Here is a 20560-nt window from a genome sequence, read left to right on the forward strand (position 1 = left end):
TCCAAAAGTAATACAAGCGTTAGAAAAAAGATATCAAATATTTTATCTAACAAAAGCCTTGCACGCTCCTTTGTTGTAGCGGCCTGCTAACGTGCGGCCTGGCATTGGAGGGAAGTCAGACGTACGTTCAGTGGTTGGCGGTAGCACCACGGGTTGCTTATATTTCACATGGTACGGCGGATAGCTCAAGTACACACTGAAAATCAACACAAACAATGTATACAACTATTACCACAATTTTGTTCTCAAATTTGATTTCAAATATTTATAAGTATTAGGATACTGACCTAGACATTTCAGGGGGACATTGCCATCTGTACTGGCCTTCATCAAAGTAACTGTATGGATGGTGCCGATTAGGATATCCTTTATAATACTCTCTCTGCATCTGACATACCTGCAATAAGTGAGTAATTAGTACTACATTGTTTTAAGTTTACGCGGTTATTATCATAATTAAAGCACATAATAACGGGTTCTTACCGCGTTTAAATGGGGATATGAGACTCCCGATATTTCGACACTGTTGCAAGTGCCATGATCACGGGATGACTGATGAGATTGGAGTGGAGTAGGTAGATCCATAATTTTCTACGGGCAGACATATCTGTCTACCCTCTTTCTCTGCCGCTTGTTTATGTTTTTGATACCGGAATGTTCGGAACCATCTGAACTCGCACGAAACTCACTACGACAAACCGCACTCACTGTGTCCTCACGTTTTTTCACCACATTAGGCCGTTTCAAGCTTTTTACAACACCTACTACTGGATTCCACATACTCGACAACTTGAACCCGTCTTCCCTGTTGAAATTTTTATGTTTTCTGATTTCAATAGCCTCTTTTACGAGTCTGGGGATGTAATGACGTTCTGTCGATAATATTTGTGGATTGTTAAACTCGATCCAGTGGTTAGGGCCCGACTCCAGTACGTGCTCAGCTATAGCAGATTTCTGCACGTCGTTTTTCTTCATGGCACTAATATGTTCTTTAATCCGGCAAGAAATAGACCGTTTTGTTTGTCCGATGTACGAACTACCACAACTACAGTCTATTTTGTATACGCCGGGGCTCTCAAACGGAAAACAGTCTTTCGGGGAACGTAGACTCTGTGCAATTTTCTTTGAAGGAGTAAATATAGTTTTTATTAAATATTTACTTAAAATATTTCCTATCTTATCAGTAACTCCCTTCAGATATGGAAGAAATGCTGGCTGACGTTCAACCCTGGGTACGGTCGTCTTGACCTTTGGTTTTGCCCGCAAGGCTCTAACATCTATCCTATAACCATTGTTTCGAAGCACCTCCTGTACATGGCTAATTTCAGCGTCTATGTGCTCATTGTCGCATATGTCATATGCTCGGTTGGTTAAGGATGTTACTACCGCATTCAAATGGCGAGGGTGATGATGAGAGGTCGCGTGCATCCCGTCATCATGGCAATCAGTCATCCCGTGATCATGGCACTTGCAACAGTGTCGAAATATCGGGAGTCTCATATCCCCATTTAAACGCGGTAAGAACCCGTTATTATGTGCTTTAATTATAATTAGTACTACGTTCTTATTTGTAAGTACTTCAACGATAAACTAATACATAACACACATCGTAAAATAAATCTATTTCTTCTTGTCGCAATGGATCTAAGAATAAAATATATTTAACCATGATGAAACAATTTTGTAATATTAAAATAAAAACAAGATAACGTTTCACACGAACACTCATAAAAACAATAGATTATTGACAAGTAATTAACAAATCAAGGAGAACAGCAGCAATAAGAGCAAAAAACACTCTATACGAATAAGTCTCGAATAAATATTAACGCGAAGGAATAAATAAAAAGTTTGGCTACATCATGCCATATACGAATCTGGGCAGTTCTTCGAGTAGTGACTAGCGAAAGTCAATATTTTCTCAACAAAGTCAATTTGCAATAATACAAAAGATTCTATAATATTTTTGCGTTTACGGTAATTGTAATTCCGGTGTTTGAAGAACCACTCACCAATCTGCAAGCTGAAAAGGGGGCGAAGTATAAGATAATCATAGACAATAGTCTAAAACTACTAGGAGTTGAAACAGTAAATGTGATGTATTATCTGTGGGCAATGCGCGCAGGAAATGGCAGGGAACGTCAATGCGTCGTCCACAAACGTCAAAACAAAATTCGTAATTTTTTGTTACTCTATTTTTCATTTCATTGATAAAGCAACTAAATTAGATTTTGCCAACATTCATCTGGAGCCATGATTGACCAAGGTGCGTAAATACTGTTGAGTGATTTTATTTTAATGTTTGTAGGAATCCCTTGTTATTTTGGGTCGTACTATTTTTGTCCGCTCTAGTTTCAGTGCATTGGAATAATTTTGACATCCAGGAAAGGAATTTTCTTCCTGGTACGTAAGGCTAGACCTTGTTATTAAGGATATAACTTAGTTGTGGTGCCTGCCGGACGTTCGCTTTGGATGCGTGGGTGGAATGATCATTAGCATATTTTTTGCTTGCAATTCGTGAGCCGCTCTTGCGACTATGTTATTAACACTCACTGTGTCCAATTTGCGCTCTCTCTTCTATTAACATCGAAATAAACTACTTACAAAAGTTATTGACTGCAGTATAGATATATTGTGCAGCATGTGTGTTGTTCATTTTGCTGCAAGGTTGATTGTAAACACTCTCTTTCAAAGTAAATTATATAGTATCAAAGTACACAAAATCTATACAATTTCTCAACAATAAATTAGACTTATTTTAAAATTAAATAAATTAGAGATTATATAATTGATGCAAGTATATAATTTGTTATTTTATTTGTCATATATCATATTTACTTAACATACTTTGTAATTTGTTTGGTTGAAACATTTTCATGTTTCTATTTCGTAATTTTCTGTTCAAAACAATAATAATTAGTAATACTACTTTAACATCTCAATTTAATACGTACATAGTATGATTCATAACTTTAATTGTAGGATTGGAAGTCTTATCAAATCGTAATCTTATCAATAATGAGTTTGATAAGCCATGTAACTCTTTACATTGGACTTGGTATTTGTGTTATCTGTTTAGATTATGATTTGGTAAGTTAATGCACTTCTGGCAACAAAATAAATAACTTTATCATCACACTTCTAATTGATTTCCTGTTGAAAGCTGAACCTCATTCCACATTCGGCTGTTACCATATTGGTTAGCCATACTCTGCTTAGGTTAAAATTATGTAACTTCATGTCAAAAGTGGCTGTAAGTTGTTTTCTGATTAAGTGACTCTATCCACCCCTGTAGGTATCATATGTGTGAGTTATAACAGTTATGTTTGGTTGTAGTTTAAATATTGAAAAAGTATGTTGTTCTTCAAGTTCCTGTGACTGAATTAATTGACACCATTTAAATAAATTGTAATTATTAGCCTATGTCTCAGTCGGCAGACCTGTGTGGGAATAAATCACTAAACACAAAAACCCCATAAGTGCCTTTTAATTGTAATTTTAATGTAATTTTTGGTGCTTATGTGGTATTCGCTATAAGGCGAGTATACAATGCCTACAGTATATAAACCATTACTGGCCTGTAAACCAATATAACTATGTAAACTACACACAAATGTAGTAAACATTTGACACAATGTGTGATTCACGGAGTATTGTCCTCTTTATGCTTCAATTACTGATAAGTCTGGCCAAGTATCGACAATGCCAGCTGTTTAGGGTCTGTATACAATTGAATGTTTTAGTATTATATGGGGCTACATTCTAGTATTGAAATACGAGTGTTTCACTTTTAATTTTAGATCCGAAAATATGGAAAAATATTATGTTCCCTTCCGCCACCGCCGATAATAACTTGCTATGGTAGATATGAAGACTAACCCAATACGTTACCTATACATAATGCCATACCCTTCGATCATATCCCTGCCACATTGTACGTCGCAGATTCTGCATAGAATAGGGTAGTTTCCAACTAGTTAATAAATAGTTACTTTTTACTAAACATCAAAACACGAAATTACTATGGAATTTGTATTAAAAAGCACACTGTGACGTCATAGAAAAACGTGACAAAATGTGTAAGTTGAATAGAAAAAAGAAAACGTTTTTTGTCACCTTTAGATCTGTCTTTATTTAGTAATCTGAATTTCATAATTTATCTTGGACCTTGGCAACTACCGAACTACAATAATTTGTCAATTAGTTCTATTAAAATCCGTGGACTTCTTTTGTGGCGCGTATTCTTACTTTAAAGTTTATTTTTTTACCCGACAGCGCCGAAGTAAAAAGGAGGGTTATGTGTTTGACCGCTACGTATGTTTATCTTTAGTATTAAAGAATTTTAATACTGGGGAATGAAATCAATTAAAACCCGAATGTTTTTATAGAAGCCGTGTGCGCAGATGTTTACGCTCCGCACTTCGGACACGGCGTGTTTGATAACTGATTCACGTCGTCATGGTTACCAATCCGATTACTCACACATGGTTCATACACAAGGAACATGTTTACTAGTTATTCAAGAGTTTTTCCATCGTACATACATACATACATAATATCACGCCTATTTCCCACCGGGGTAAGCAGAGACAATAGAATTCCTTTTGCTTCGATCCTGACACACTTCTCTTGCTTCCTCCACATTCATCAATTATTTCATACACGCATTCTTTTCCATCGTACTATTCAGTTGAGTTACGAGGGCTAGGAGAGGAACTAGAAAATACTTTTTACCATACATAACATAAACATAAACTGCCTATATACGTCCCACTGCTGGGCACAGGCCTCCCCTCAATCAACCGGAGGGGGTATGGAGCATACTCCACCACGCTGCTCCACTGCGGGTTGGTGGAGGTGTTTTTACGGCTATTAGCCGGGACCAACGGCTTAACGTGCCCTCCGAAGCACGGAATCATCTTACTTTTTCGGACAATCAGGTGATTCAAGCCTGAAAAGTCCGTACCAAACGAAGGACAGTCTCACAAAGTGATTTCGACAATGTCCCCATCGGGAATCGAACCCGGACCTCCAGATCGTGAGCCTAACGCTCTAACCACTAGACCACGGAGGCTGTTACCATACATAAAACCACGCGTATTTCCTATACTCCCGTATCATAAAAGTTTCCGTTTTACTTTCATTATTTTTCACTACATGTCCAAACTGTGCGTTACAGAAGAAAAACTCAGTTGGTAGTGATTTTAGCTATTTATTATTATTTTACCAACTACATGTAAAAAATACACGTTCATGCCTCGCCGTCGAGGAACCTAGTTCAGCCGCTGGTGGAGAGCGGAGAGTTACCATTCTATTCGTAGTATTATTCCTTGTTCTATGCAGTCTTCACTCTAGAACACGCTTGCACCAGCGGTCGGTTCTGCGGCCAACCCACTGCTACTCCAGTTTGCTTTTTTTCAGAGCTATCTCCGTAACTTTGGTTTTCTCTCGGATCACTTCATTTCGGATTCAAAATACAAACCTCAATGAGTGAACGACAGTCGACAAATCAAACAAATACAAACCTTAAATAATAGGTAGTAGAAGTACCTGCACCCATATCGTAAATTATTCATATATTCACGATCGTAATCCGCGGTGAGTGGAGCCAAAATTTGTAAGAAAGTCTTGTAAAAAAGCCTTGCGACAAAATGTTAACACTACAATTTGCGCCAATTCCATATTGCGGTAAAATACCTAATTGACCGCAGTGGATTTTGTATTCAAGGTACCTACCTACTAAGTAACTACCTATCATAGAAATCGTTTTAAGTGCTTATCGCTCAAAAGCGAATTCTATGCATGGTCATCATCATCAGCCCATTAACGTCCCCACTGCTGGGGCACTGGCCTTCCCTATGGATGGATAGGAAGATCGGGGCTTAAACCATCACGCGGGCCAAGTGCGGATTGATGGTTATTAACGACTGCTAATGCAGCCGGGACCAACAGCTTAACGTGCCTTCCGAAGCACAGAGGAGCTCGAGATGAAAACTTTTTTTGTGGTCACCCATCCTATGACCGGCCTTTGCGAAAGTTGTTTTACTTCAACAATCGCAGACCGACCGCGTTAACCGCTGCGCCACCGAGCTCCTCAGCAATATTGATACAGCTATGCATGGTCAGGAACTCAAAAAAAAATCTTGGAATCTTGAAAAATCATTAAAATGAGGGACTTTTCAGGCTACATTCCTCAAAAACGATACAGATGGCGTTGTCCAGTTTTTCCTTCGTTTACCTTCTAAATTTACGGATAAATAATATGTATGTTTTGAAACAATTATTTTCATATGTGCTGCTATTACATTGTATTTTGAATAATTATGTACCCGAGTAATGCGAAAATAGGTAATAGGGTCGTGTACTAGGTTCAAGATAAATTATGAAATTCTGATTACTAAATAAAGACACATCTAAAACTAACGAAAAACATTTTCTTTTTTCTATTAAACTTATTTATGAATTTTAATCAAGAAAAACGTAATAATAAGTCCGACATTTTGTCACGTTTTTCTATGACGTCACAGAGTGCTTTTTCATACAAATTCCATAGTAATTTCGTGTTTTGACGTTTAGTAAAAAGTAACTGATTTGACTAGTTGGAAACTAGCCTATTATCATGTTAAAGCTGTACAACGCCATCTATTGGTGAAGGTAGCCTGGAAATTCCGTCATTCAAAAATGGCTACAGCGGTAAGCGAATGCGTTTTAACAATTACTAATAATGTCACAATAACATTTGATGTTTTGAGATTTATTACCGCCTGACGTGTCCTCGCAATTGTTTTAAACAAGACTTGTAGCTAGTGGTGACGCCATTCACTTTAGATGTTTCTTATTGGGGTAGATTGAATTTTTAAATGATAAATGATAAGTTTTAATTTTAATACACACTTCCTCTCTTCCCTTCAACGTTGCTGTGCCCTACAGGGTCCATGTTTTAGTTCCTATGCGTAACACCCCATTGTTCTACATGGAATGGAATGCAATCAATAATTGTGAATTGAATTGATAGACAAATCGACTTCTTGATTTGAATTGTAAATTTTTACATAACGAACGTCTTATCCGCCTAAAACTACTGCAGCTTCTCACAACCTGTATAGCCGGGGAAAAGAAGCTGCAAGACAAACCTCGGCACAGGGCCCTAGATGTTCTTTAAAAAATAACCAACAAATATTGTTATACAATTGAGTAATTTAGCTGCCTAATATCAGTTATCAGACAGTTAATCCCATGCATTCATATCTTCTAAATAATCACTAACTTTATAATAATCTTTTTTGTAAAGTTTCTGTTTAACTACTGTTTTAAAACAGTCGGGTGAGCGCGGCTACTGATGGTGATGTGCAGTACTGCGGGCATGGGCGACGCGGCGCTGCGCGAGCGGCTGCCCGCACTGTGGCGGCGCATCGAGGACGCGCACTACAGCTACCTCGAGACTGAGGACAGCCCCGACAAGATACAGCAGAGGAAAAAGCTCGAAGGTAACTGGCTAACTGCCGACAATTATCAGTACAAGGAGCATACCCCGGACAATTCATACAAATGTAGTAAGTACATGAAAATGTGACTGCTGACAAAAGCGTTACCAACATGATAAAGAAGATTTCAATCACATACATAATATTTTATGTTTTTTTATACCTATGTAGTTTATTTCAAATAATGACTAATTAAATAATATAACCAAAGATGCTTACTTCTAGAGTACTCTAAACAAGTGAACACGTAAGATTTTGACTAGACTGAAAGATAGATGTCAACATCGTAATAAGCGGAATAGGCTACTAGTCAAATGAGATACTTTTTACGAAACGTCAAAACGAAAGTTTTCTTTTGGAAGTACTGTCCTGTGACGTCATCAATAATAGCAGTCACACGTCGTACTCATTGTTAATTAATTCATAAATAAGTCGAAAAGTAAAATGAGTTTGAATTTTGATCATCTTAGACTGGCTTCTATTTATAGATTAGCGTTTTATAATTTACCTTTGACCCAGTCAAATAGTAATGTTCCCTAGGCACTACTTGGCACTACCAGACGAGCAATGGCAGATTTTTCTTTTAAAAAAAATTGCGATCTCCTTTGGCACTACTTTCCACGACTATAGAATAGAATAGAAATAGTTTATTATAAAAGGGCGCCACACACACAAAAAAAAGACAACAACATCATTATTAAATTTCCACTAAAACAATTACAAAAAAGCAAGACGGATGTTTGTCGAAATGATCATAAGTTGGTGGTGGACGTCCCGAGATAAAACGGCCTCACTCAGCACAAGTCGCGGCGTGAACCACGACGCTGATATTATGTGGACCCTGTTGGGTGATGCACGAACATCGTGTTCCATAAACATGTGTTAATAGTGTACAGTCAGTCAATAGCATGTACCCACTTTAGAACCCTGTCGCACTATCATATTTGACATTTAATGAGACTTCTTCTTCTATCGTATGGATTGTGAGGTGGATTACCAACCCCATCAACCCGAGACTTACGGTTTAATTTGTCAAAAAAGTTAACGTGACATGGTTTCAAAGTGTATACATATTAATACTCGAGACCGTACATTATAATATTATATTAATTATCATTAATTATTATTGTTGCCATACGCAATAATAATAATTATAATACCAAATTACTTTAATACAATCAAAGTGTAGTTGTCCGTTTGTGGAATTCTCTGCCTGAAAGCATTAGGAGAGCTTCGTCATTGGAGTCCTTTAAACGGCAAGTCAAGGCGCATTTCCTTACCTCTATTTCCTCTTCATCTTCATAATCTATCTACTCCTTTTCTTAGTTTAAGTAGTGATATTTATTTATTATAACAATTATAATTATGTGTATTATTATTATGTAGTTTATATAGTCGAAAGTGTATTTATTTTTATATGCACAAGTATTCCCATGCTGTACTATCCCGCTATATTACTTAATATTCAATATCTCCTATACTTAAAGGTTGCCTGGAAGAGATTGCTACTTAGCAATAAGGCCGCCTATTGTACTAATTCTATTTCTCTTTTGTTTTGTATTTTGTTTTTTCCTGTTTGTGCAATAAAGTATTTGTTATGTTATGTTATGTGTAACTGAGACTCGATTGGTAGTGCCAAGCAGTAGCGCCGAGGAAACAAAGATTACAGGCTAGATCAGGCACCTCCGAAAACACTCTCAGGTGGTATTTTGTTCCAGGGTATATACTAGAATACCTGTCGCTGGTCCCGCACGAGTGCAAGTTCGGGTTGTCTGAGACGGGCAAGGTGTTCCAGCGCACCATCAACGAGCTGCCGGACTTCAGCGCGTACCGCGCGGGGCTCGGCTGGGCCGCGCTCGCCCGGTACGCGGCCAACCTGCTCGCGCAGCCCTGGAGGAAGGAGTACCGGGTCATACGGGTGAGACCATACATTATTTTTTATTAATTTACCTGGAGGTAATTCATCATCACCAGCCCATTAACGTCCCCACTGCTGGGGCACGGGCCTTCCCTATGGATGGATAGGGAAATCGGGCCTTAAATCACCACGCGGGCCCAGTGCGGATTGGTGATTATTAACGACTGCTAATGCAGCCGGGACCAACGGCTTAAGGTGCCTTCCGAAGCACGGAGGAGCTCGAGATGAAAACTTTTTTGTGGTCACCCATCCTATGACCGGCCTTTGCGAAAGTTGCTTAACTTCAACAATCGCAGAGATACCGAGCTTCTCTTACAACTAAGAGGTAATTATAACCTAGGATAATATGTTTAATGTGTTTTTTTAACGGCCTCCGTGGTCCACTGGTTGAGCGTTGTGCTCACGATCCGGAGGTCCCGGGTTCGAATCCCGGTGGGGACAAACAAAAATCACTTTGTGAACCCTAGTTTGGTTAGGACATTACAAGCTGATCACCTGATTGTCCAAAAGTAAGATAATCCGTGCTACGGAAGGCACGTTAAGCCGTTGGTCCCGGTTACTACTTACGTAGTCGTTACATGAGTCATGTCAGGGGCCTATGGCGGCTCAATAATTACCCTGACACTAGGGTAATTAAATTAAATTAAATTTTCCATTGTGGTAGGTAAAGACCATGTTACTTTTGATTTGTGATCCAATCTTTATCACCGCAGCAATATTTACGAATCAACAATAAATAGCGAGTATTGAATTGCTCTTGGCAGCTGCTATTGGAAATGTAGGCCGATTAAAATTAGTATTTCCAACCGACATCCTATTAACAAGCACAATCGGTAGGCTTATAATTATCAAAAGTGGCTCCAAATGGTTCGTGTAATATTACACACGGTGCGGCCCGCCAGTTCTGTTTCTTGAACTTGGCTGGACACGCGACCGCGTGTCTAGATATTTCGCTTGTTTCTTGAAATGGGAAAATGTACATCGGACTAATCGTTGGCAGAAGTGAAAAGTATATAGGTAGACTCACTCCTCATCAGTTATGTGTAAATCCAATATAATAGGGGGTGAGTCTATTGCTATTAACAGGGCACATGTTCTGGAAAATACATATTATCAATTATTTACTTATGATCCAAACATGAATTTGTAGTTTAGAGCCCGAGATTGGAATCGAACCTATGACACTATGACGTAATCGGCTAATCATGGATTCAGTAGATTTATGAAATAAAATATTCATAAGTACATACATAAACTTACGCCTATCTCCCACCGGGTAAGCAGAGACTATAGAATTCCATTTGTTTCGATTCTGACACACTTCTCTTGCTTCCTCAGCATTCATTAATCGCTTCATACACGCGCGCCGGTTCAGCGTAGATCGTACTAAACTTTTTCTAAGGACATCTCCAATTTGGACAATGTAAATAAAATATCTCTCTCTTTATTTAAGAGCTGCGCTCTTGTCGGTGGAGTAATCGCCATTCCTCTCTTCTTCCCGCCAAAACCTTCACCTCCTGATACGACACGACCTGCACCTTTTCTTTTATTTGTTTCATAAATGTTTTCTTAGGTCTACCCCTTCCTCTCTTCCCTAAAAAGTATACCTGCTTTAATTAACAAAGAACTATTCGTTTCCAGTTATACTGCGGGTACTACAAGCACGAGATAGAAGCGAACATGGTGGGCGCGGAGACATTACTTCACGCTATGGGGTACCGAGCGGCGGGGGCGGGCCGGCTGGCGCTGCAGGGACCAGTGTGCCCCGACACCGCCGCAGCCGTCTCCAGGGACGCCATCATTGCACACGTCGAGTGTCAGGTGAGACTGCTATTAGCTTGTTGCTTATTATAGCGATAACGGCCTCCGTGGTCCAGTGGTTCGAGCGTTCGAGGTCCAGTTGTTCGAGGTCCCAGGTTCAAATCCCGGTAGAGACCTATCACAAAAATCACTTTGTAATCCCTAGTTTGGTTAGGACATTACAGGCTGATCACCTGATTGTCCGAAAGTAAGATGATCCGTGCTTCGGAAGGCACGTTAAGCCGTTGGTCCCAGTTACTATTGTGTAAGTGAGTAATCGTTACATGAGCCATGACAGGGGCCTTTGGCGGCTCAATCATAATCCTGACAACAGGGTTGATGAGGCTAGTATTCCACCTCACGACTCACGACCCACATGATAAGAAGATTATAGCGCTGTAATACCGCCGGCTGGCAGTGCAAATACATACATGAATGAAGAGATACAGATGAGAGATTGGATTTTTATATGGAGTGTCTAGGGCTTTTACTATTTAAGGATAGACATGGGTTGTGCTAATGATCAAGCTAATGAGCATAAAACTGCCTATTTCTCCCAACAGGTGTCGCTGCTGTTGAGTGTTCTTAAATTTTGACAGTTCCCCAAACTATTTGAGGAAACAAACGTATTGTTTTGGTTGTATTTTTACACTATAACCCTTTGCGCAGCGTTTAATTGCAAAATCATAGTGTTATATTTATTCCCAAAATATTTTCATTCAAAACTGCCTTTTTTCAACTGATGGCTTTTCTTTTTCGTAACTCACCCTTCAGACGGGATACACTCCACGTTGCTCAACATTTTACAGCAATTCATCACGAATTTTAGTTGGACAGTATGGAGGTCAAAATTTAGGAACACTCAACAGTGCTGCTGCTTAGATTCTAGCTTTTAGTTTTATCCTCATTGAACGTTTGTCCTCAGATAATGTGCAGCATCTGGGAGGCAGCGTGGGGCGGCGGCGCGCGCGTGACGTGGGCCGACGTGTGGCGGCAGCGGCGGGAGGGGGGCAGCTACGTGGATGGTGAGCATGTCTATACACACATACACAACGCGCGGCGTTGCCAGCTGAAGCGCAACCACACCCCGGACACTTCATACAAACAACCTCGATTTACACAGGCACTACACATTGACATTATCGTACACGCGCATCTCTGTGTGTGACGTCTTACACCATACGATGCAAGTCTAAACTATGTTCGAGGGGTGAGGGGGGTGAGGTAAATCTAGGTCAGCCGCTGGTGGGGAGCGGAGAGTTGCCGTTCTATACGTAATATTATTCCTTATTCTATGACGCAACATGTCGCGCGGCTTGTTGTTTGTTTAGAGAGCATCGTTAGTTGAGCATCAATTGTTGTCGAGTGGAGACGTGACTCATTTACGAGCTCATTATTTATTTCATCACCTATTAAATCCCCGTTTCAATCATTCCAGGATCCGAGATATACTCCAACATCCCCGTAACAGTCCAAGACTACAACAGACCGGAGAGTCGGTACCACAACAGTATGGTGACCCCTTGCAGCCACATTTGCGACGAGACGCCCATAGAAGACCCTATCACCCCCATGGTCCACCCTTACATGGTCCCCAACATGCTCCCCCCACATATGATGTACCCTGTCCCACAACACATGCCCGAAGTAACACTACCAAATCCAGTACCAATCATGACTCCATATGGGGTACCTTATTACTACCCTGTACAGGCCCCCTACATGATCCCCACACCAGTCTACGCTCCTATAAAACACGCCAACAATGTGCCTCTCAACGGATACCCACCCATGCCACAGTACAGGTACCCAACCGTACCAACAGCACAACTCATCGAGCTAGACTCTCCTTCTGTATATGAGAATGGCAAGCATTCGCACAGAGAAGAAGAAAGACACAAGAAGAGACAAGGGGAAAGTTCTAGAAGGGACAGCACATCGAAATCAGGATTCAGTGACATTTCTCTACCGAGCATACCCCGATCCGACACACAACCGGCTCTTAGTAAAGCGAGGGAAGACGGCATGGGCACTTACGAGAGCTGGGACTACGTATTTAGAAACTTATCGAGTAAAGACGACGAAGGCGATAGAAATCGGTTCTCTCCCTCCCTCGACAGGGATTCGAGGACGTTAGATAGGTTAGACAGAGAGGAAAGGAGAGCGAAGTATCAACCGACGACGTTAGACTTAGAAGATGGTTTGCGGGCTTTGAATCTCGATAGGACGTTTGACGAGGACGCTTATAGGACGGCTAAAGTGAATGAGAACTTGATGCGATTGAAGCAGGAACAGGAGAGGAAAGCTAGACAGGTGAAGAAAGCGAGTGAAGGCAAGAGGAAAATAGAATCCGTAGGGCATCCCAAAGCGGATGCTTTAATTACTCCGAAAGTAGCGCCGGATAAAGTGAAATTGCTGACGAAGAAGGAGATAAAAGATAGGAAGGAGGTGATAAAGCAGCAGAACGGGACGGCGCCGAGCATGACAGACGTGAGGAAGGTTAAGAAGCCGGCGAAGCTGGTCGGTGAAGTGGAGCGGACCAAGAAGCCAGTGGAGAACGGCCACAGCGTCGCGCACACTTCCAAAGCTAACACGAGTGAGTAGTTCCCATTTGATTTTGAAAGCAGCAATACACTGGCCACAAAGTTACCGTGGTCCTGTGGTACTCCGGCTTGGTTCTCGAACGGGTAGCGCCGGTCAGAACCCCGCTACCGGACTTGTACCAATGAGTTATTCATTTATCTTAAGTGCAGCGGCGATACGGCTCACCACCTATCACGTTGGTGTAACAGAAAGCTCGGTGAGGTGTGCGTACTTAGTTCATCTTGCAATGGATGTACATCTGACTACGCCATTGGGATATTGTCATGAGCTTATGTATATGGAATATGCAGTTAAAACCGTAAACGCCATATTTATCATAGGTAATTGATATCACGTGGTTTCCAGGATATGCTTGGTTAATGGCGATATACTTTCCCCCTACATGAGATTTAAATATAGCTGGCGAGGAATAGGTATATACTATGCATGTACTGGGTTGTGAGATGCATGACCAACCTCAGCAACCGATGGCAGAGTTATTGAGCCTGACATGGCTCATGTGACGACTACGTACTTACATCAGTAAGTAGGAATCGGGATCAACGGCTTAAAGTGCCTTCCGAAGTACGGATCATCTTACTTTCGGACATTCGGTTGATCAGCCTGTAATGTCCTAACCGAACTAGGGATCACAAGGCGATTGTGATATGTTCCCACCGGGATTCGAATCCAGGATCCACTGGACCACGGAGGCCATTACTACTAAAATAACATTATTTTATGTTATAAACGTCATTTCAGGTTCAACAGCCCCTTACGACTTGAAAGCGCAACTCATTGTTTCCCTCGACGAGACAGACGCGAAGCGGTCACCACCCAAAGTCAACGGCGACCGTCCCGTCAGTCGAACGTCCACCCATGACGTCACACAGGACAAGCGAGATAGGTGGGAATGCGCGACTTGCACATATTTGAACAAGAACAGTTTACAAGCTTGCGAAATGTGTGGGAAGTCCCGCAAAGGTCCGGAAATTCAACCGTTGACGTCCGGGGGTCGGGAATGTCCCGCATGTACGTTGGTTAACAAGCGGGAAGCGAGAGTGTGCGACGCCTGTGGCACCAGCCTCGAACACTGTCCCACGTACATATAAGCTCTTTGCCTATTGATTTATATCTAGTCGAGATGATAATAACAGTAGATGTTGTTAAAAGAAAAACTATTTATTTACCAAAAAAATACAATATTGATAAAGACATATATAGGGACTATTGTTCTACTCCTTATAACGTATGATTAGAGTGACATATCTTACGTTTCTTTTGTGCGAAGCTGTAGACTGTTAGTCCGAAAGAGAAAAGATGTCATCATACGTCTTCTTCGCGCTAAGAAGTGTACTATATCGCTGTGCTGCTGTCATTCTAATCATGCTACTCTACAAGGGGTCGACAAGGATCTTGTGTTACTGGGATGATATTGATAGGGGGCGCTAGTGTGCATCATCTCCATTATTTTATAACAACTGATAAAAATCTTCTTTGTTTACCCCTCTTCCCAATTTCGCTGTCGGGTCTCCTTACACGACTCCGCCAGAGTTCTGGCTTGTTTCTGAACTCAGATTTTCCAATCGAATCTCTTTCTGCATATTTGACCACCAGGTAGAAGGCGGTCGGCCTCTTCCATGCGGTCGATCAGGTATGTTTAAGGCCTTGACGGAGTGGTCGTCTTCGCGTCTCAGGATATGGCTGAGCCATCGCAACCGGCTTTCTTTCACCTTTTCCACAGTCGATGCAACCCTAAATAACTGGGGGGTTACAATGGGGCCCTGTGAGGCCGCGCGGGCGAAGCAATAACAACTACGCTTGAGCGTTTAGGCACATTTTAGCACGCAGCGGTGAAATCGGCGAGACGGAGTAGGTTACTGTCGTATCAGGTATAGATAGTTTTGTACCGAATGATTTATCTGTAACATTAGTAATCTGTGACGGTAGTTGGAATCGGTCTAATATAAAACAACATAATTATTGTTAATCCGGGTGCTTTCAAGGTCAGAGTGAACAGGCACCTTCTGGGCGATCTCGCTCCATCTTAGGCCTCCAATGCCTTCGGGCAAGTCTGGGACAAAGTGCAAACCCATCAAAGGTGAAAAAAAAATCTACATCCTGAACGTTTGAAGTCAAAAACTTGACATTATGAGAAAGTTTGAGAAATATTTTTTTGGAAATGTTAAGTTTCGATCTAGATATAAATCAATAGAAAGGTGCTATAATTCTACCATAAAGGTCTAGCCTACTTCGAAAAGGGCTATAAATCGGGTTGCCAAGTAATTCTAATCATTTATTTTTACATGGTTATTTTCTATTCACCACTAACACAATTTTTTGCATGTTTCATATAAAATGAACATATAATGAAATATATCACATTATTACGCTTTTGTTAGCAATTTTTACCCGACTGCGGCGAGTCACAAAGGAGGGTTATGTCTAGTATAATTTGCACAATGACCTTCGAAAGTTAAGGGTGAATAAAAAGTAATGGTATATTGTTTAGTTCAGTTGCTGGGTATTAAATAAGGGTTTTGTTAAACGATTGCACAAATTTGTTGGCGAATAACCTTTTTCTTCTTTATAATGTTGCTATACTGTAATATTATTCCATATCTGTTACTGCGTCTTTTAAAAAGCATTTAAATTGTTGTAGTACATTGACAAGTTAATAGAGAGTGTGCTTTGGGAATAATAATTCTTGACTCGCACGGGACTTGAACCCGCAGCTCTTGTCAAGACGGGACGAGTGTGTTAACCATTACACCATCGAATGAAAAAGAAGATCGAAAGAATTTCACATGGACAGGAGGAGGACCAGCTATAAATAGGAAAAAAAAAGTTTTTTGTATGGGTACAACTATGGTTTTTGTGAATATTCCAAGTGCCTACCTGTTGCCATTGATATCGGACAAAAAATGACAAAGGAATCGCGTTTGTTGTATAGGATCTCCCTTATAATATTTATTTTATACTTTTTGTAGTATTTGTTGTTGTAGCGGTGACAGAAATACATAATTTTTGAAAATTTCAACTGTCTAGCTATCACGGTTCTTAAGATACAGCCGGGTGACAGACGGACGGATGGACAGACAGCGGAGTTTTAGTAATAGGGTACCTTTTAACCTTTGGGTACAGAACCCTGAAAATATAATTTATCTACAGAGATAGGATGTTTTTAAAAAAGGCCTTGATGCAGAAATGTTCTAGTTTATGAGTCTCTCTCTTGGGTCGGTCCCTCATGTCTGAGGATCGTGGTCAGCATCAGGGTTGCGAGGACCCTTCATGCTGACTCTCTTGGGTAAATAGAAGCAGTGGTTTCCCGTTGCCTTCTGCCACAGACATTTTTGAAGTTATTTAAACTCCAAAGCCGCTGTTGCCTCTACGGTCGGTTGCCCCACCGGCGGTATGGTTATACTGCCATTGCTCGGTCGCCAGAGCCTCGTCATTTATTTAGCAGGGAGAATTTATGAGTACATATCGTGTAAATCATAATATTTCGAGCACAATCTCTATTAACTTGTCACTCAATAGTTCTTTCATGTTGTTTGTTTGTTAAAGTTTTCTCATGATTCATTTTAACCCAATGAGGATAAAAACTGCCTATTTCTCCCGTCAGGTGTCGCTACTGTTGAGTGTTCTTAAATTTTGACAGTTCCCCATACTATTTGAGTAAACAAACATATTGTTTTGGTTATGTTTTTGTACTATAACACTTCGCGCGATGTTTAATTGCAAAATCATAGTGTTATATTGGCCCCGATTCCTGCAGACACCTCCTAATTTTACTTTAAGTTATACCTGTCATTTTCTTATCCGCCGAAAAGGAAAGGGACGGATGATTGACAGCTCTTAATTTTAGGAAGAATGAGTAAATGAATGAATAACCCGGGCGAATCAAAAAGGTATCTCACTGGTATGCAATCCGTTTGACGTGCTGTCTACTTAATTCTGTCGGATTATTGGCCCATGTAAAATTTTTAGACGGTTGTTTTAGATTTCTGCTTAAAATTGACGTGTAATCCATAAATTTTATGCCGGTCGATTACCCGTCCCTTTCCTTTTCGGCGGATGAGAGAGACTAAAGATGGGAAAGGTGAAAACTTAGAAAAACTTATTTTCATCTAAAACTCTTTTTTTTCAACTGATGGCTTTTCTTTTTTGTAACTGATCTTTCAGACGGGATACACTCCGTGTTTTTTCACATTTTATAGCAATTTATCAGTATGGAGAACTGTCAATACTTGTAACACTCAACAGTGCTGCTGCCTACATTTGAGCTCTAGTTTTTATCCTCATTCCTTATTTAAGTATTCGGGATCGCAGTAGTGTTTTATTTCTAACCTATCGCTTTGCTACAGGGTATAGATTGGTATATATTGGTGTACTAAAGGAACTAGGGGTGGTATTAATAAATTAATCTCAGCTTCGAGACTGCCCTCAAGATCATGTCAGTGTGACAGTTCTCATATAAAAACAGTGACTTGAGCATGATCTTGGGGGCAGTCTCAGCTGAGATTCGTTTATTAATACCACCCTAGATACCCGTCCTATGCCACACGCGATATACGTTATTTAAAACATATATTCAGAAATACGGTTCAAGTTTAAATCAGTTGATTGATATTCGAGTGTATTTTTTGCATAAGACCCACATTGTGCTGGGTATGGTTCTCTTTATAGATAAGGAGAGAACTGGTTATAAATTTGACACTTTGGCCCAACGATGGTTGAAGAACAAATGGTAAAAAACTTTTGCACTAATATAAAAAAAAATCAATGATATTTACTACAAATTCAATATTTAAAATGATCATCGTGTGGTAAGGAGGGGTCATAATTTCGTGACTTACAAAAATAAATTTTGTTTACCTACGCCACGTTCAGAACATTATCAAAAGTCTAATAAAAATAATATTGTCTCGGAATTATAAAAAAAATATATTATAGTGTTCGTTTATACGCCTTCTAAAATGCTTTAATGTTAGTTGAGAGTTAGATAACGCTTTTATTTTGGTTCGTTTTTAGTTATATAAATTATTGATCTGTGTATATAATTGTTAGAGTTTGTAAATAGTAGATATTAAATAATTTATTTATAATAGGACAGTTTCGGGAGTATTTATGTTGAAAATAATTGAAACGATTTAAAATCATAGCTGTATAAAACATATAATAATAACATTATCATGGGAAATTGTAACATCAAAAAGGGTGCATTTGTTGAAATATTGTAATTTTATCATAGTGAGCGTAAATATGCACAGAGTAATAAATAGATATAGATTAGACGTTTAAAGCACTGAGGACGTGTATTTTTCTATATTAAAGTAGAATTCATGTTGCGTTCATGCAATACTTAAAATTGAATAATATTTTATATTAAAAAACTACAAGCTACATAATATGGAACATGATATTGTCTATGCTAATGTCGCTATGGTTACGCGGAGTGAACTGTCCAAAGTTACCAGTTCTGTCCGCTTGAAGCATTCTGTATGTGATTGTGGCGCCACTAGCAACTGTTACTTGTTTTATTATCTGTAGCTTGTATGTGTAATGATTAGAATACTCTATTCGTGCAATAAATAAAGACTGTTACGGTCCTAAATCTCAAATATTACAACAATTTTAAGCTTCGCATGAACGTAATTTTTCACAATAAATTACATTATGGTGGTACAAATGATGTCACTGAAAACAGATTCTATTGTCATTGTTTTTAAAGATATTTCCATAAAAGATTGTTACATTTAATGTACAATTTTTATATAACTTTGAAAATTCATACTAATAATTCAATAACTAATCAAATGAAAGGACGTATTTTGTCTATTTTAGTTTGTGGAATATTTCATCTATATTAAGGGTCATTATATTACATTTACATTATTTGAATAGTGTACCACCACTCGCGCTTCGTGTTGATTTGCGTTTAGTTAAAGACTTCTAAATTATCAAAGTATTAACAGTTAAAAGTGTACCTATTAAATTGAAAAAATAAATAATATTGTTTTATGACACGGTTGTTTTTGTTACCTTACATAGTTTTACAATATTTAGTAAAATGTACAAGTTACACTCTTATCTATAGTAACTTAAATTAAAATGTCATCTCACTGTTTAAACTTAATACCGACTGACAGACATCACGGGGATTAAAAACGCCACATTGAATCAATTCATCGATAAAAAGCAATATTGGTATTTCATATCTGTTGACATTGCTTATTTACAATATTGCTTTTTAGATAAATTGCTTCAATGGCGCCTTTTTGTACCCCTATTCTAAAACTAGCTCTGTCCTCAGAACCCTGATACCGACACCGCTGGCGTGGTCGACGACAACCCTCATTCAGCGCTTAACGCTATAAAGGGTGTTAGTGACATCGTAACGAAAACTTTGAGGAATGAGTCAGACCATGATTCTGAGTCGATATCAAGTGGATTTTTCCGTCGCAAAAATCATGTATTTTTTTTAGTTTTTTTAAATTATTTTCAATTCTATACTTTGCGATGGAAAAGTCCACTTGATATTAACTCAGAATAATCAGCTGAATCATCCCTCTCAGTATTCGTTACGATGTCACTTACACCCCGTACAAGTACATACGGTAGCCGGTAGGTAAAGTTTTTTACTACAAATTACTGATTGGGCACTCGTCTGATAGTCCCGCTTCTCCTCAAGCTGTTTTCTTTAGGATATTTATAGTACGGATAGTAAGCACCAACTTTTCTATTATAAACTAAATACAAAGGTAAATTAGAC

General features: G+C 39.5%; 2 protein-coding genes across 3 annotated transcripts; one reads left to right on the plus strand and one right to left on the minus strand.

Annotated features, from left to right (window-relative positions):
- Nucleotides 1–42: 42 nt before the first annotated feature.
- On the minus strand, nucleotides 43–2690 carry LOC126374567 (uncharacterized). The gene is made up of 3 exons (XM_050021237.1): nucleotides 2605–2690; nucleotides 288–397; nucleotides 43–196 (listed from the first exon to the last, which is right to left on the minus strand). The coding sequence occupies exons 1-3, from the start codon at nucleotides 2641–2643 to the stop codon at nucleotides 43–45; spliced, it is 303 nt and encodes a 100-aa protein (XP_049877194.1). The 5' UTR covers nucleotides 2644–2690.
- LOC126374565 (uncharacterized) lies at nucleotides 2131–19812 on the plus strand. 2 transcript variants are annotated; one of them, XM_050021234.1, is made up of 8 exons: nucleotides 2131–2266; nucleotides 2353–2403; nucleotides 7320–7487; nucleotides 9203–9402; nucleotides 11044–11223; nucleotides 12128–12227; nucleotides 12641–13798; nucleotides 14548–19812. In XM_050021234.1, the coding sequence occupies exons 3-8, from the start codon at nucleotides 7340–7342 to the stop codon at nucleotides 14895–14897; spliced, it is 2136 nt and encodes a 711-aa protein (XP_049877191.1). In that variant the 5' UTR covers nucleotides 2131–2266; nucleotides 2353–2403; nucleotides 7320–7339; the 3' UTR covers nucleotides 14898–19812. The 2 variants fall into 2 exon arrangements, with proteins under 2 accessions (XP_049877191.1, XP_049877190.1); XM_050021233.1 differs by lacking the exon at nucleotides 2353–2403.
- The last annotated feature ends 748 nt before the right edge of the window (nucleotides 19813–20560 follow it).

Source organism: Pectinophora gossypiella, chromosome 17, assembly GCF_024362695.1.
Source record: "Pectinophora gossypiella chromosome 17, ilPecGoss1.1, whole genome shotgun sequence".
NCBI classification, from domain to species: Eukaryota; Metazoa; Arthropoda; class Insecta; order Lepidoptera; family Gelechiidae; genus Pectinophora; species Pectinophora gossypiella.